Below are 17,297 nucleotides of genomic sequence, written 5' to 3' on the forward strand. Positions count from 1 at the left end.
GCTTTGTAGATTGTACCAAATCTTTGCCCAAATTCTGAAGGCAACTCTGTAAATGTAAATTGAACTAGCATAGAGCAGAGAACTGGCGTGATGTCTTTGCAGGCTGGGTTCCCCAGGAAGTGCTGGCTAGCTGGCAGGACGTTTAGAAAGGAGTGAACTTAAGATCAACAGCTGTGGGAGAGAGGGCATCAAAGTAGGAGTGGGCAGGAGAAATGGAGCTCTAGGACAGACTCAAGGATGGCCCTGGCCAACCTACAGGGCTCTCTGGAGCTAGGTACTTTCCTAAGCTATCCTGCTCTGGGCTGAGATGGATTTGATCCACCACTGAATATGGGCAGACCAAGTGCTCAGTCAAGGCTCATCTCCTCTTTGGAAACTTTTATTGAGGGGGCACCTGGGTGGCTTAGTGTTTGAGGGTCTGCGTTCAGCTCAGGTCATGATCCTGGGGTCCTGGGATCAAGTCCACATCCCGCTCCCCACAGGGAGCCTGCTTCTCCCTCTGCCTATGTCTCTGCCTCTCTGTGTGTCTCTCATGAATAAATAAATAAAATCTTTTAAAAAATCTATTTTGTGAGCTTGCCGCAGAACCTATTTATGAAACAGACTCATAGAGCTATCTTGAGTGATCATCCTTAAGAGTCATTACAGCCAAAAAATAAAAAAATAAATAAGTAAGAGTCATCACAGCCCAACTAGAGCTGGAGCTGCCCCGGAGTCATGTCTCTTTAGCACTCTAGTAGTAGAGGCAAACCAGGTCTGTCCTTAAAGGGGACCCCAGGAGGACATCACTGTGTTCAGCATACAATCCTGGTTTTATACAGTAAGTGTTTATTAATGCAGCCTGAATCATGTCATTAGCATGTAGAGTCACATTATCACTATTGGCTTTGGTGCTGGTCCATTAGACCACTAATTCTTTTTCACATGAGCAAACCTCTTCCTGCACAGAAGTCCTGGAAGCCAAAGCAGCTGTATGACTTATTTTCTTAGAATAAACATTAATTTTTTTTCCTGTATGTTTATGACCTGTATGTGATTCTCTCCTTGTCCTCATCAAGCTCCCTCAAAATTAAGTTTCATTTGCACCAAAACATTAATTGGCAATGACTTGGGGCCTTTGAATGGGGGCTGGCACAAAACGGATTTTTTTTCATTAGATATTTTTATTCCAAGGGGAAGGAAATAAACTGCAGTCACTGAACGGGATCAGAAACAGCTTTCCTCACCTGCAGTGTCAGGAGGCCCGGGGCCACGTCACTAACGCGGCAGGCTTCCCGTGTATTCTCCTGATCTTTTAGACCTTTGCTGGCCAACGAAGGGGTCAGCGGCGGGAGGACCGCGGGTCAACCAGGGAGCCGCGGGGCCCTGAGGGCAGCGTCCCTGCAGGGGTAGGACTGCAAACTACCCCCCAAACAAGGGCTGGGAGGAGGGAGCAGGGGACCATGACAGCCAAACGTGTTGTCACAGCGCCCTGGCTCTCCGAAGCACCCCTGCAGGAGCGGGGTGGGGGTGGGGGGTCCACCTGCCTCTCTCTCCCGCTCGGCCCTTGTTTCCCACAGGCACCGAGGGATCTTGAAATACAAAACTCTCTGAATTTAAACCCTAAACCAAGCCGTGCTTGGTTCTGATTGGTGAGAGGGTGTGGTGGTGCAAGCTCTGATTGGTGGACATGGGAGCTCCTGGTCTTGATTGGTGGAGATGGGACTGGCCCTTATTGATGGAGATGGGAGCACCTGGCCTGATTGGTGGAGATGGGAGCCTGGCTCTGATTGGCAGGGACCCCTCCCCGGCACCCTGGCTCTTCTGCGCCTCTGGGTGAGAGTCCTCACTGCCTGTTCTCAGTGTGTCCCAAGCCTCTCCCCGGCTCCCCATCCCTCCAGCATGGGGTCTCCTTGGAGGTTGCGTGAGTGCCAGGCCCTCCCTACCCCAGAGGGCACCTGCCTCGGTGTCAGCCGGCCCAGGGCTCCCTAGTGTAAGGAAGGCTGGCTCTAAGACACCTGCAGCAGTTCAACGACTCGGGCAGGGCTCGCCCCCAGGGATTGGCCTCAGTCCCCCAAGATGGCTCAGTGACCCCAGGAACGACGGCAAGCATTAAAATGGCACATCAGTAGTTCTGTTGACAACTCATTAGAACATATGAGAAATGATGTACCTCACTCCTCATCACCGTCTCCAGATTTTGGAAACGTTGCCCAGGAAGGCAAAAAACCCACCCTCCAGTGCCTGGGTTCCCATTGGCTTAACTGAGTTTTGGGAAATGCAGCTGGAGTGGAGGAAGGCAGGCTTTGTGCCGGCCCTTCCAGCCCCAGCTCCCAGTATTCCTCTAGCCAGCCGTGTGCTTTCCAGGGGTCCTCGGCTCATCCCAGAGCACCCACCACACATTCCTTCCTGTAGTTGTGTGAGGCAAGAGCTCAAGGATCAGAAAGTCATCCAGAAATTGAAAACTGGGTTTTCTCTCTTGTGAAGATCCTAGAAGGCGTCTGACTCGTCCCAGTTTGTCCATTTTGGAATAAGAAAATTTTTTCTTTTCATTTTTACCATTCTGTCCCACAGAAGAACTAAAAAAAAATCCTGCCTCTGAGAGTAATGTAGGGAAAAAGCAGTTCCATTACCAATGAGACCTGGAATAGTGCAGGAGAGGAGGACAAGGAAGCGTTCCTGTCCCATAAGATAAGCCATTCTAGGACAAGGGGGTTGCTGACTGCATTCCACTCTTGTAACTAAGACACCACTGAGCAAGCACATGAGGTCACAGAAAGGTTGCTTGGAAAGTTCTGCAGGAGAATTGTCTCTGAGCCTCCAGAGAAGGGAATTGTAGGTGCTGGGCCAAGGGCTCTTGGCCATGCGAGCACTGCCCCTAGGAAGGCTTGCAGACAGGTATCTCCCATCTCCCCAACCCTGCCCTCTCTCAGACCTGTCTTTTATGACATTTGTACTTCTACCATTTCAGTGTTTTCCATTAGCATTCACTGTTATTTAAATTATTGATCCTTTAAGTGTTTGTACCTTGCTAGACTGAGTAGTAAGTGGCTAAATGGTTGTGGGGGGTGGGGAGGAATTTACACACACAGAGACACTCATCAATAGGCATGATTTCTAAAATTCTGTATCCTTTATTGCTTTTCCCTGTCTTCTTGCTTGCTTTTTCCTCTGCCAAATCCAGGATGCTTTGCAGACATGTAGGCAAACATGGCATTTCCTGCATTCTATATTAAAATCTTCAGTAGCCATGGAGCTAGGGAGGGTACTTCCCAGGACACATAGAGGCTCTCTCTGCATGAGGAGCCTGGCATCTGTGCACACAGGCTGTAGCCTGGCATCTGTGCACACAGGCTGTGTCTCTGCAGGGACTGGCCTAGCCTGCTCCCTGACCCTTCTCTTCCTGCCCTTTTGCCAATTTGTCATTCTGCACAGAAGGGAAGAGACCAGATGGATTTTGGCCAGAGCTAGCACTAATGCACTTCTATTTGTGAGTAATCATTTAAACAGAAAATGGGGTTTGTTGTCCTGAAGAGAAGGTCAGACAGAGAAAGCTAAACCCCTTATCATGGAGAAGCTGGGCTCACCGAGGGAAAACAAAAAGGCAAAGGGGCAAACAGTCATTGGCACTAAGCACAGGAATGGAAAGCTAAGCCTAGGAATATACCAAAGTAAAAAACCATCTTTTTTCTTGAGAGGAAGAAATGAATAATTTAGTTTCTGCTAGGTACAGTCAGCAATCTTATATCTGAAACAACGCTGCACAAGATCAGGATGGCCTAAGAGCTACTCATCGGCCACATCTCATATTTGTGTTATTAGCTGGTGCTAACTGAAAAGCATGAGTAAAACAACTCTGTAAGTTTGGGTCATTGAGTGTGCTGGGTACTTAAGGACAAGGAGCACACAAAACCACACTTGGAGGATTTGTCACTTCAGAGGCAAGATGCTAAATTAATTTTTTGCATTATATTCTAAGCTCTGCTCCAATTCTCACTTTTGTGAAAGATTAAAAACAGTTAAAATTCTACAGATACAGGGTTTTGAGAACCACAAATGCCAACAAGTTCTGGCCAGTTGCTGCCCCTTTGCAGACACATTGGTCTCACAGCCGTGCTGATGCCATGTTTTCTGTCTGCAGACCCAAGACATTGCAGATCTTTAGGGAATCCAGACGGGGCAGCTAAGAGCTGCTCCCCAGAGCTCCTCAGGTCTAATCTCCTCCCCTCTGCTGCTCTTGCCCGGATGAGCCTCTCCCTCTGGTCTTCAGCGTTGGTATCACACTGTGGTGCTGATAGGATTGCCAGTTTTAGCAAGAAACAAGGGTGCATGTTGGGTCTGCCAGGGAAGCGCTCTGCCTTCCTATTGGGCTGCCCCAGAGTCCCTCATGCAACCACAGGATGACTACACACCAGCTGTCCCAGTGCCTAGGCCTTGCGGAAATGGAGTGATTGCTGCCTTTTCCATACATAAGACGCAGGGTCACAGTGATCCAGGGTATAAAGTGGTCAGTAACAAAATCACAAAAGGAGGATGCTGTAGGAGTCCTAAGAAAAACACCCTGTAGATTTCCAGTTTCTTGTTTAGAAGTAGAAAATCTTTTTTTTTTTTTTTTGTATTTCATTTATTTATTTGAGATAGAGAACAAGAGAGAGAGCATGAGCAGGGGGGAGAGGGAGAAGCAGAAAGCCCCCCGAGGGACTCAATCCCAGGACCCTGAGATCATGACCTGAGCCAAAGGCAGATGCTTAATTGACTGAGCCACCCAGGTGCCCCTAGACGTAGAAAATCTTTCATTGGCTCTGCTGATCTTGACGATAAGGAAGTCCCTGAAGCTTCATTTCTGACACCACAGAGCAAATCAGTGTTTACACTATGGTTTTACTCATGCAGGTAAATGCTCATGCACAAGATCTGTTGTGTAGCTGGTCTCCCCAGATTGTAATAAAGAATACTCCCCGAGAGCCAGACCTTCTGGACCTGTAAGTGTAGTGTAGGTCCTGGAGACTCTCCAGAGCCAGAATTTCTGCCTCTCTGCTGTAGGGGCTGTGCTGTTTATGGGACTCCAGCCTTAGTGGTCTCCCTGATGCCTGGTGGGCTTCTGCTCCTTCCCATTGCCAGGACTGGATGTAGACTCTGTACCCAAAATTCAAATGATTCTGTTTTAGGCAGATACAGTTTACTAAAACTCCTGATTCTATGCTGTTTTGGAGACTAAAAACTCTCCAAAGAACCCATTCCTGTCCAGTCCACTATTCTCCTTTATATTTAGGTTCCCAGAAAAGCATCAGGGTAGGGCACCATTCCCCTAATCCAATCAAATGAGGGCCAGAGTTGCAGGATGACAAAACAAAAAGCATAGCAACTTATCAAGAAGGAACCACCTGTGGCAGTCTCTTCCTCAGAAAGGGCTTTGGGCACAGTGGGGACTTCAGAGTCTATGGATCAGTTAATATATTCCACCTCTTTCTTCCATGAACAGCTTCAAAGGACCCCCCCATCCAATTTCATCCAACTATTGTAACCCAGCAAGTGTAGACATCCACGTTGTCTTTTCTGTGATGGAAAACAGGATGCTTTGGAATTTTTGAAGTTTGATGTTATTTTAGAAATTACATGGATAAGGAAACAAGTCCAGACAGCAGGCTGAACATCTAGTTAATGTGATCTCATTCATCACTGAGATTCCAACTCTAGGGATCACTTCCCTTCTTTGGCTCTTCTGTCCCACCAAACTATCCTGTATTCCCAGTCTCTTCTGCAAGGTTGACCAAATTACTATTCCTATCCCCAAAATTTAGTTTTTCCAATGGAGAAAAAATGAAATGGAAAAAAAAAGCAGATGGCTTCTATTTACAGTCACTTTTGGACAAGTTCCTATCCACACCAGAAATGTAGGCAAGGATATTTTTCTTCTTTGTTTAGTTTTCATGGATCTTGTAAACCTCCCAATTTTGTACATGGAAAGGGTCTGTCGTCACTTTAATGAATCATGGGAACCTTCTCTGCTCCCTGAGTGCATATCTCCTTCCTGACCCTTGATTTAAGGCAATTAAGAAAGCAATAAAATCACTTTTGATCAATGCATTCTGGCCAGAGGGAGGGAGAACAGGTTGTCCTTACAGGATATCTATAATTAGATTGGGTTTGGAATTGGACTGCTGCATTGAGTAGAGAAAAAGCATAGTTTTAAATCACCATCTCAATATTTCAGAAGGAGCTAGAGGTATCTAAAAGCCCTGAACAGAATGAGGAGTGAAATCAAGGCATTTTGAACTAGTGACCTTATTACAACACTTTATAAATAGGCACGTGAGTAGCTGGGTCTTGTACAAATGAGGGGTGGTACTTGGAGGTCATAATTTTTCTGCAGCCTAAAGCAGTATCTATTCAGATAGATGATACAGATTCCCTTGCCCCTCGTAACACCTCAAGGTGCCATGAAGATACAGACTGAAACTTAAAAAAAATAACAACTTTATTGAGGTATAACTTACATACATAGCTGTATCTATGTAAATTGTATAACTCAATTCATTTTGAAAGATGTATATACCCATGATATTATGACCACAATCAAGATACATAACATTTCCATCAATTCCAAAAGTTGCCCTATGACCTCTGCAGCCCATCTTTCTGCTATCTTTTGCCCCTTAAGGAACCACTGATCTGTTTGTCACATTGGATTAATTTGCATTTTCTAAAATTTTATATGAATGGAAACATGTGATATGTACTCTCTTGTCACTGGCTTCTTTCACTCAGAATAATTATTTTGAGATTAATTCATATGACTTGTATATTCACAAGTTTGTGCTTTTTATTTTATTTTTTAAATATTTTATTTATTTATTAATGAGATACACAGAGAGAGAGTGAGAGAGAGAGAGGCAGAGACACAGGCAGAGGGAGAAGTAGGCTCCACACAGGGAGCCCGACCTGGGACTCAATCCCGGGTCTCCAGGATCACGCCCTGGACCAAAGGTGGCACTAAACCACTGAACCACCCGGGCTGCCCAAGTTTGTGCTTTTTATTGTTAAATAGTATTCTATTAGTGATGGGCACTAGGGTGTTTTCACTTACTGGCTATTATAGATAAAGCTGCCATGAACATATATGTAAAAGTTTTTGTATGGACACCGTTTCATCTCTCTTAAGCAGGAATCTAGGTGGGGAATTGCTGGGTCATGCAGGAGAGGTGTGCTTAACTTTATAAAGAAACTGCCAGGCTGTTTTCCAAAGTGGTTGTCCGATGCCATATTCTCACTAGCTGTGTGTGAGAATTTGGTTGTTACACTTCCTTATCAATGCTTTGCAGCGCCAGTCCTTCTGGGTAAGTTAAATTTTTAAAAAAGATTTATCTATTTGAGAGAGTGTGCAGGGGGAGGGGCAGAGAGAGGAAAGAGAAACTTAAGCAGACTCTGTGCTGACTGAGGAGCCTGACACAGGGCTTGATACCATGACCCTGAGATCAAGATCTGAGCCGAAACTAAGAGTCAGGGGATCCCTGGGGGGTGGCTCAGCGGTTTAGCGCCTGCCTTTGGCCCAGGGCGCGGTCCTGGAGTCCCGGGATGAAGTCCCGCGTCGGGCTCCCAGCGTGGAGCCTGCTTCTCCCTCTGCCTGTGTCTCTGCCGTTCTCTCTCTCTCTCTCTCTATCATAAATAAATAAATCTTAAAAAAAAAAAAAGAGTCAGATGCTTAACATACTGAGCCAATGATGTGCCCCACTTTTTTGTGTAACTTAAAATTTGCTTTTTAAACTATCTTTAGCCATACAGCTCAGTGGCATTAAATGCATTACTGTGTACAACCATCACCGCTACTATCTACTTTAAAATCGTTTTCAGCACCCAAACAGAAACCCAAACAATTAAGCAATAACTCCATTTCCCCTTCCCTCAGCACCTGGTAACCATCGTTCTACTTCCTGTCTCTTTGAACTTGCCTACTATCCACACTTGATATAAATGGAATCACACAATATTTGCTCACATCTGGCTTATTTCTCATAACATAGTGTTTGTCCAGGTTCATCCATGTTATAGTATGTGTCATTTCATGGATCTTATTGTGATTTTGATTTGTGTTTCCCCAATGATCAGTGATATTGAGTGTCTTTTCACATGTTTATCAGCCATTTGTATATCTTTTTTTTAAAGATTTTATTTATTTATTCATGAGAGACACAGAGAGAGGCAGAGACATAGGCAGAGAGAGAAGCAGGCTCCATGCACGGAGTCTGACATGGGACTCGATCCCAGGACTCCAGGATCAGGCCCTGAGCTGAAGGTGGCGCTAAACTGCTGAGCCACCTGGGCTGCCCTATTTGTATATCTTCTTTAGAAAAACATAGATTCAAGTTCTTTGCACATTTTTCATTGGATTGCTTTTGTTGAATTGTATAAGTCTGTATAGATTCTGGGTATTAAACCTTAGCAGATATTTGATCTGCAAGTATTTTCACTCATTCTATGTCTTTTCATTTTCTTGATGATTTCCTTTGATGCACAAAATTTTAAAGTTTTTATGAAGTCAAACTTACCTGTATTCTGTTGCTTATGCTTTTGGTCTCATATCTAAGAACCCATTCCCAAATCTATAGTCATGAAAACCTTTATGTTTTCTTCTAAGAGTTTTACAGATTTAGCTCATACATAGGTCATTGATCTATTTTGCATTAATTTTTGTATACGGTATGAAGCAGAGATCTAATCTTTCTCTTGCAAGTGGAAACCCAGTGATCCCAGAACAACCATCAGTTGAAGAGAGTATTCTTTCACCCTTGAATGAACTTGACATTCTTGACATCAAAAATCAATTGGCCATGGAAAAAAAAAAAAAGAAAAAAGAAAAAAAGAAAAAAATCAATTGGCCAAAGATGTTTGGGTCTACTTCCCAACTCTCAATTTGACTCCTTTTGTCTATATGTTTATCCTTATGCCGAGATTTTGTTTTCTTTTTGAAGTTTCATCTTTTGCCTTTGGATCCATTTATTTCTAGTTAATTTTTATGTGTGAAGTAAAGGTCTAAGTGTATTTTACTCCAAATGGGATATGCAGTTGTTTCAGCATTACCTGCTGAAGACTTCTCTTTGCCCCACTGAATTACCTTGGAGCCTTTGTAGAGGATCACTAGTGTCAATGCAGATGTCCTGCTATTTTGTTCTCATGGTTTCATTGGCTGCTTTCTTCTTTCCTCCTTCTTCTTCTTCTTCTTCTTCTTCTTCTTCTTCTTCTTCTTCTTCTTCTTCTTCTTCTTCTTCTTCTTCTTCTTCTTCTTCTTCTTCTTCTTCTTCTTCTTCTTCTTCTTCTTCTTCTTCTTCTTCTTCTTCTTCTTCTTCTTCTTCTTCTTCTTCTTCTTCTTCCTTCCTTCTTCTCCTTCTCCTTTTCTTTTCTTCTTCTTTCTTTCTTCTTCTTCTTCTTCTTCTTAAGATTTATTTATTTGAGAGAGATAGAGTGAGATAATGCAAGGGATGGGGCAGAGGGAGAGGTAAAGAGAATCTCAAGTAGACTCTGTAGTGAGCACAGAGTACAGAGCCTGATGTGGGGCTTGATCTCATGACTCTGAGATCATGACCTGAGTCTGGTGCCTAACTGACTGTGCCACCTAGGTGCCCCTCACAGTTTATATTCGAAGTCATCTGCATCCTTGCACAAATTTTAAAATTGGCCTGTCCATTTGTAGACACTGCTGGGACTTCGAGGTGGTGTCAGGTCTGCATATCGATCTGGAGGGAACTGACATCTTCACAACACAAAGTCTTCTACTCCACGAGCAGATGGTGTCTCCTCATTTATTTAGGGATCCTTCTTCCAGCAGTGGCTTATAGTTTCCATTGCACAGGTTTTGCACACATTTTGTTAAATTTGAGTCCTTCATGTCTTTGGTGACTCTTTTACAATTTTTAATTTCATATTCTAGTGGTTCATTGCTAATACCCAGAAATACTATTGATTTTTTTGTATATTGACCTTGTATCTTGTGAATTTCCTAACTTTGCTTATTCTAATAGCATTTTACAGATTCCTTAGGATTTTCTGGATAAACAATCATGTCATTGGCAAAACATTTTATTTCGTCCTTTCTAATTGGTATGCCTTTTATTTCTTGCCTTGTCATAGGTCATCTGGTACAACACTGAATAGAAGTGGTCAGAGTGCACATTCTTGCCTTGTTGCTGACCTGAGGAAGAGAAGCATTTGTCTTTTTTTCAATTAGGTATTTAATATTAGCTGCAAGTTTTTCAGAAATGCCCTTGATCAAGTTAAGGAAGTCCTACTTTGATCAGAGTTTTTATCATGAATGGTGTATGAATTGTATGCATTTATTGGTATGGTAATATGGTTTTCTTATTAAAATGGTGAATTATATTGAGTGATTTTTGAATGTGAAAATATTATACTTACTCCTGGGATTCATCTCAATTGGTCATGATACTGTATTACCTTGTGTGTATATTGTTAGATTGGATCTACTATATTTGTTAGGCTAAGTCATGAGTGATATTGGTCTTTAGGTATCTTTTCTTATTGTCTTGTTTGGTTTTGGTTTCAGAGTTAATACTGGTCCCTTGAAACAAACTGGCAAGTACACTCTCATTTTTGAGGTATTTTGTAGGATGGATAGGATTTCTCACTTAAATGATAGAATTTACTAAGGAAGCATCTGGACCTGGAATTTTGTGGTTTTCACTTGTGCTATTTGGGGCTATTGAGGCTTTCAATTTTGAAGAAGGCTCTTACTGAAGCTTTCCACTGCTGGAAAGCCCACCAGCTATTAATGCCACAAATGGAAGTGAAAAGTAGTAAGTACAACTTAGGTTATGAGAAAACATTCCTATCACGCTGTTATGCAAGAAGCCTAGATTTACTTTTTTAAAAAATAATTTTATTTATTTATTTGAGAGAGAGTGTGTCTGTGCACATGTGAGCATGAGCAGGGGAAGCGGCAAAGGGAGACGGAGAAGCAGACTCCCCACTGAGCAGGGAGCCCGACACAGGGCTTGATCCCAGGACCCTGGGATCATGACCTGAGCTGAAGGCAGATACTTAACCACCTGAGCCACCCAGGCGCCCCTAGAATTTTATTCCTTATAGTGCATGACACCTGGTAGGAAAGAATGAACTCAAGTTTCTATTCCCATGGGGAGCATGAGTCTCAATTTCCTCATTTTGATTCCTCCTTCACAAATGCATGTGCCTCATCAGACACTCATTTTAAGCTAATAGGATTTCTCGTTTCCGGAGCTCCAGCAGCCAGCTCAGCTCTAGGCACACTACAGGCACACACACATTTGTCGAGTTTCCACACTGGTGATTGATGTGATTGACACTGCTCATGGATCTGCACTCATGTCAGGGCAATAGGCAAAAATTTGAGTTTAGGAGTTGCTCTTGTTTGAACCAGGGAGAAGAAATACCTTTTATTTCAGCACCCTAAACCCAGAAAGATTTAAATTGTCCTCGAATCCTTGGAAATTTTTAGCTTCCTGTATCTTTCACAGGGCTAGTACATAAGGCTCAATAAATGTTGATCTCTGAGGTCATTAAAGCAGCAGATGGCACTAGAATTTATGCCGTCAACCCTAGATCACTTTCATTCTTTTTGGGGGTGGAGGCAACATGACAGTGGAAAGCAGGCTGGATTTGGGAGATACAAACCTGTGCTTAGAGATGTGTGGTTACTAATGGAAGCATCAAATGAGTAAATGTGAAAACTATATACACTGCACACGAAGTGTACAAGGGTGCATTAATATTATTTAAACCCATGGAAATCAAAGGAAATTATACAGATCCCTTTACTGGGAAGGCAAAAACTGAGGGTAAATGCCACAAAACCAGCCTCAGCAAAGCAGGTGAGTGGCCAAAGGCTGTCTTTGTTCTTTTTCCACCTTCCTGCTTTTATATCTCAATTCCTACTCCTTCTGCACCCTGCCACCCCAGCAGGCCCCAATTCACACTTGTCATTTTTAAATCAGAAGGAATGAGTTTTTAGAGTAAATTTCAGTTACTGGGTCAGGCAGATAAGGACATGTTTTAGAACCAGAAGACCTTTTGTGTAGGGATCTCTTAGACTTCCCAAAATAGATGCCCATGTGGGGCCAGACCAACTTCTCAAAGCATTTTACTGTCCCTTTAAGGCTTTTCTCAGCACCCCAGGGTTCAAATAAACTCTCCGAGACACTTGTTGGTGTAATTTTAAATTACAAGCTTGATCTGTTACCCTCAAATACAGTTTTTAAGGAAGATTAGTTACAAATAGTTGTCAGTACTTTCAAATGGCAGAAAAAGATTACATCGTAGTAAAACTGGAATGAATTTTTTATGCATGAGATAACAATTTTCTTTTTTATCACCAGATGGAATTAATCCAATTCATGCAATAAATGACTATTACATTTTTTTAAAGTTGCCCTAATTTTTCTAGTTGACATTTCATGCTTATTTTAAGTCAAGATATCAATTAGCTCCTGAGCTCACCTTGCCCTCCCCGGAAAGTGGTGAGTACACACATGGCCTCTCTGATACTCAGCTGGGCCCAGAGAACCAGGTAGGAGATCTCAGTCCTTATGCCTTGGGGTGAGAGCTTCGGTTTCAGAGGCAGTGGCCCTGGCAGCCTTTAGACAAATATGACACTATAGATTATTTAGGACTTTGACAGTGACCTAAAGGAGGTGAACAGGAGGGAAATTCTGATTTATCTTGACATAAAACTGGCAGAAATCACCACCACCAAATTCCTGTAACTAGAAATCACGAGGGTTAAACAGAAAAGGTTCATCTATGATGGGGATACCCCTCACAGCAGACTTTGTGAATGTCTTTTATAGAACCACATAAGATAGTACCATCACCTTTTTACATATTTTACATACAATCTGAATACAAATTCTTAAAATTTATTATAGAACATTAAAATAATCCTCTAATAAAATCAGCCTTAAGTATAAGGAATCTAAATTTCAGTATCTTGTACACTTCTAAATAAATATCTTTGATCTATAATTCTTGAAAATATTACAGTTTATGGTGACATGAAAGAGATAAGTCAAACAGTGTTATAAGTGAAAATAAAACATCAATTCAAAAATTAACAAGCCTAAAAATACACCGAACTGAAATTATAGAAAATCAAAACACTAAGTACAGAGCAATTAAATATGTAGCATCGGGATAACCGAATGCATGCTCAACAACACACTTCCAACTTATATAAAAAGCCCTTTAAAATTCACATGATCGAAATAAATAAGCAGAAACACACAGGGAGCTACTGTACCTGCCAGTAACAACTAGAAAGTAATTTCTCCCTTTTTCTTTCAAATGATCTAAACAAAAAATACAAAACGATGATCATTTGCTAAAAAACTAGAATTCATGTGTCCTGTTTCTGTTAAAATGCTGCCTATGCTATAAAAAGCCAAAGCAAGGCTTTCTAAATGTTAGACTGTACCTTAGAAAAGGAAATGCCACTGAACTGACACATTTAAACAAAAATCTGACACTTATCTATTTAAGATATGATTGATTGAATTTTAGCTTCATGACCCCATAAGAGGTCTAAATCAAACCCATGATATGAATGCACATTCAAACATCTGAACACGTGATTTGTTAATACTGAATTATATATTGTGATTTAATTGCATTTGTGAAAGTAGGAGTTTATTTTACATAAGACCAGAATTAAAACATTTAGAGCAGGAACTAACATCTTATCTTTGTATTCTGGTTCTTATATTTTCAAAGCATAATAAATAGGTGTTCATGTCCTGAGAAGTGAGTCCAGCATTCATCATACCCCAGGAAGCACTGTATCCACAATGAAGTGGCGTGCTGAGACTGAGAGGAAGCTCTTTACTTCTAGGCCTGTGATTAATTTCTGTCAAGTTAATCAAATTAATTGTCACATATCTATCACACTGTCTGATTTCAGGGCCAAGATTTCTACCATTCATCTGTTCCACAGTTAAGCCTTCTATTTGTGCCTGCACATCTACAGTCAGGTTCAAATAAAGATCATCTTTGTTATTCTGTGTCGGGTATCTGCTTATGATAACCATTTGAAACAGACATGCATGCATGTGTGTGTGCACACACGCTCATGTGTGTGCACACACACAATCATTTCACAAATGGAAAATGGAATCTGGAAATAATGCACAAAAAAAGCCTAAATTACATAGCTCCCAAGGTTAACTAAAAAAAAAAAAAAAAAGAAAAAAAAAGACAATGAAACTGTAAGGTAACTCCTTTTGATCATACACAAACTTATTGCATGATGGCTGGAAGCAATGTCTTTGGACTAACAAATGTAAACCAAGTGTCCTTTAACTATTAGCTTGACAAGGCAGCTAAAAATGATGCGGCTGCAACAGTGCCCTTGAACTCTGCTCAGCTTAGCTCACTACACTAGGAAGCAGCACAGAGCAGGGGACGTGCCCTCCAAAGACCATTCCTCCCATCCATGATGCTCAAACGGATATCTGCCTCAGTATGTGGATTACTCTAAGAGCTCCTCAGGATTACCATTTAAAGCTGCCATTTCTGGATGGTCAGGGCTCCTCACTGGGGGAGGGACGCATGTTACAGAACTCCTGAAATAAAAGCTGTTTGGAAAGTTTCACTCTTTTTCACTGCCAGCATGTCTGTGCCTCTTGCGTGCTGCTAGGAGAGGTAGATCCAGTGTTTCAGTTCTGCCATTCCCTGCAGTAACTTGGTGTAATAGAAGTCCACGTTGTCTGCAAAGTCTGTACACATGGGGGACTCCATGTCACCGAAAGTGCAGTACAATGCAGTTCCCCCAATACTGAGGAACACCGTCACTATGCACAGCAAGACCAGTAAAATACAGGAACCACCTCCAACTTCATCTGCAAACATGAGAACAGAGAAAGGTTAAGTTGAGGCAAAAATGGAAATCCTGGCATCTGCTGTCTTCTCACTGACCACAGGAAGTAGATGTTTCTAGTTAACCAGAGTCCTCCAGTGGCTGGGGTTGCTGATGGAAAGCTAGTGTACCTGACGACTGCATGAGTGGCACCTAGTAGTTGCCACAGGCGACTCCATCTCAGGACCCTGAGATCATCACCTGAGCCAAAGGCAGACACTTACCCAACTGAGCCCCGAGGTGTCCCTACTCCCCTACTCAATTTTACTCTTATCCTTTAGTGGAACAGAAATGTTTTCGCTAGTTCAGTGATTTTTCTTAATAACAGGCAGGTCTGTTTTTAATAAAAATGTATCAGCTCTCTGTAGATAGATAGAAGATAGCTATTCTTTGGTTGGAAAGTCTCAATGATCATTCATAATTAAGAAAAACATTTCAAATTTGGAAAAAGACTAAAAAGTTTTATGATCAGCATGATGAGAATGTACCAGAACCTTCTTGGAAGGTGATTTGGCAGTATCTATTAAAACTTTAAATTTATCTATCCTCCTGACCAGGACATGTTTGAGAACGAGAGAGATGGGGAACAAAGCTGGGATGACCGGTGTAAACCAGGACCACCTCAGGGCAGCTGGACCCTATCACTTAGTCCAACAAATTCACTCCCAGGAATCAGCCTATATATTTGCACAATGCATACTAGTGTATTTATGGGCATGTTCACTGTGGCAAAGTTTGTTAGAACAAAAAGTCAAGAATAACTCAGTTATTCCAGTTACAATGGAACAGTTAAATAATTGTGGGACAATCTTGTTATGAAATAACATGTAATTATTTAATAGAATGAAGAAAATTTAATGTATTCTCTTATAGGAAGATATCCAAGATTGATGGTTAAATGAAAAAGAAGTGACCTAACAATATATAACGAACCCATCTGTATTAAAACAAAAGCCATATGTGTCAGTGTGTATATGCACATGTGCGCACATATACACACAATGTGTCTTGAAAAGATGGTAACTTCAATTAGTACTTGGGGGAAACTTTAATTAGTACTTGGGGGAAACCCTCAAGGGAAGGTTGTTAGACTTGATACTGTTTTACTTCATTACTGCATGAGTTTGTGGGGTATTTTTTAGATTTTATTTATTTTTAAAAGACAAAGAAAAAGAGCACACATGTCCAAGGTGGGGTAGAGGGGCAGAGAGAGAGGGAAAGAGAGAATTTCAAGCAGATTTCCCACTGAGCATGGAGCCTGATATGGGGCTGGGCCCTGTGACTCCGAGATCATGACCTGAGCCAAAACCAAGAGTCAGACTGGACCACCCAGGTGCCGCATTACTCCATGAGTTTTCCATGATTAGCATTTATTACTTTTATGTTAAAATCCCCACATTTTACAAAATGTAATATAAACAAAATGGACTTTATTTGGAAGATTTTCCAGTAATAAGTGAACATATTTTTCCTGTAAAAGTTCAAACGCGGGGATCCCTCGGTGGCTTAGCAGTTTAGTGTCTGTCTTCGGCCCAGGGCGTGATCCTGGAGTCCCAGGATCGAGTCCCGCATCAGGTTCCCTACATGGGGCCTGCTTCTCCCTCTGCCTGTGTCTCTGCCTCTCTCTCTCTCTCTCTCTGTGTGTGTGTGTCTCCATGAATAAATAAATAAAATCTTAAAAAATTTTAAAAAATTAAAAAAAAATAAAAATTCAAAAGCAAAAACATCTAAGAATCTAAGGGATTCTCTGTTTTTCTCCTACTAAAGCATATTCCCCTCCCACCCCAGAAGCAAACACTCAAATCTAGTGCATATCCTTCCAGATCAGAGACACAGGTTTCAGGATTCTTAGGTAAATAGGATTATGTAATTGTATTGTTCTGTGATTTACAAATTTATAGTTTAATAAATTGTAATAGTCAATAGGTTTAATAATTTATATGTGCAAATATATTTTTCTACAAATGAATATAATGTCATTAATATATCTCTGGGTTTTTTTTGTTTTTTTTTGGTCAGTTCAGTTTTTTTTGACCCTCTTTTCTGTTTTTTGGCATTATGCACTCCCACTCCCTCATCTATGTTAACAATCTAGTGCATGTAGCTTTCCACATTTTTCTTCATAATCATATATTTATATGTTAACATTTAAACACTTTATTTTTAAAAATTTATCTTGTTTTATCAACAGGTGCTGATACTGTTTAGAGCTGTTCAGCCAATCTGGAGGCTGAGAGGCCCAAGTGGCTGCAGAACATACACTAAGTGACCTCGTCAAAGACGTGATGGCTACTAAGTATGTAGGAACGTCATTTGTAACTCCGGGGCTCCTCTGGGAAGCAAGGATTCAGTGCCATTGTGCAGAGAATGGAGCGCACTCTCTGGAGAAGTCTGGGAAAGTCTGCAAGATGCAGAGGTAAAA

General features: G+C 41.7%; 1 protein-coding gene and 1 long non-coding RNA gene across 6 annotated transcripts in view; one reads left to right on the forward strand and one right to left on the reverse strand.

The window, feature by feature from the left end:
• The first annotated feature begins 2,620 nt into the window (after positions 1 to 2,620).
• LOC144315986 (uncharacterized) overlaps positions 2,621 to 17,297 on the forward strand; it is a 33,344-nt gene continuing 18,667 nt past the window's right edge. The window contains exons 1-3 of one of the 2 annotated variants that reach the window (XR_013381730.1): positions 2,621 to 2,877; positions 10,105 to 10,201; positions 17,067 to 17,291. This is a non-coding gene — a long non-coding RNA (uncharacterized LOC144315986). The remainder of the gene's footprint in view (positions 2,878 to 10,104; positions 10,202 to 17,066; positions 17,292 to 17,297) is intronic. The other variant, XR_013381729.1, reaches the window with a different exon arrangement.
• The window catches only part of CNST (consortin, connexin sorting protein), a 122,610-nt gene continuing 117,491 nt past the window's right edge, over positions 12,179 to 17,297 (reverse strand). For all 4 annotated transcript variants that reach the window (XM_077901358.1, XM_077901359.1, XM_077901360.1 and 1 more), the window contains one exon: positions 12,179 to 14,858. In XM_077901358.1, coding sequence (XP_077757484.1) covers positions 14,653 to 14,858 — 206 coding nt within the window. In that variant the 3' untranslated portion in view covers positions 12,179 to 14,652. The remainder of the gene's footprint in view (positions 14,859 to 17,297) is intronic.

Source organism: Canis aureus, chromosome 6, assembly GCF_053574225.1.
Source record: "Canis aureus isolate CA01 chromosome 6, VMU_Caureus_v.1.0, whole genome shotgun sequence".
Classification (NCBI taxonomy): domain Eukaryota; kingdom Metazoa; phylum Chordata; class Mammalia; order Carnivora; family Canidae; genus Canis; species Canis aureus.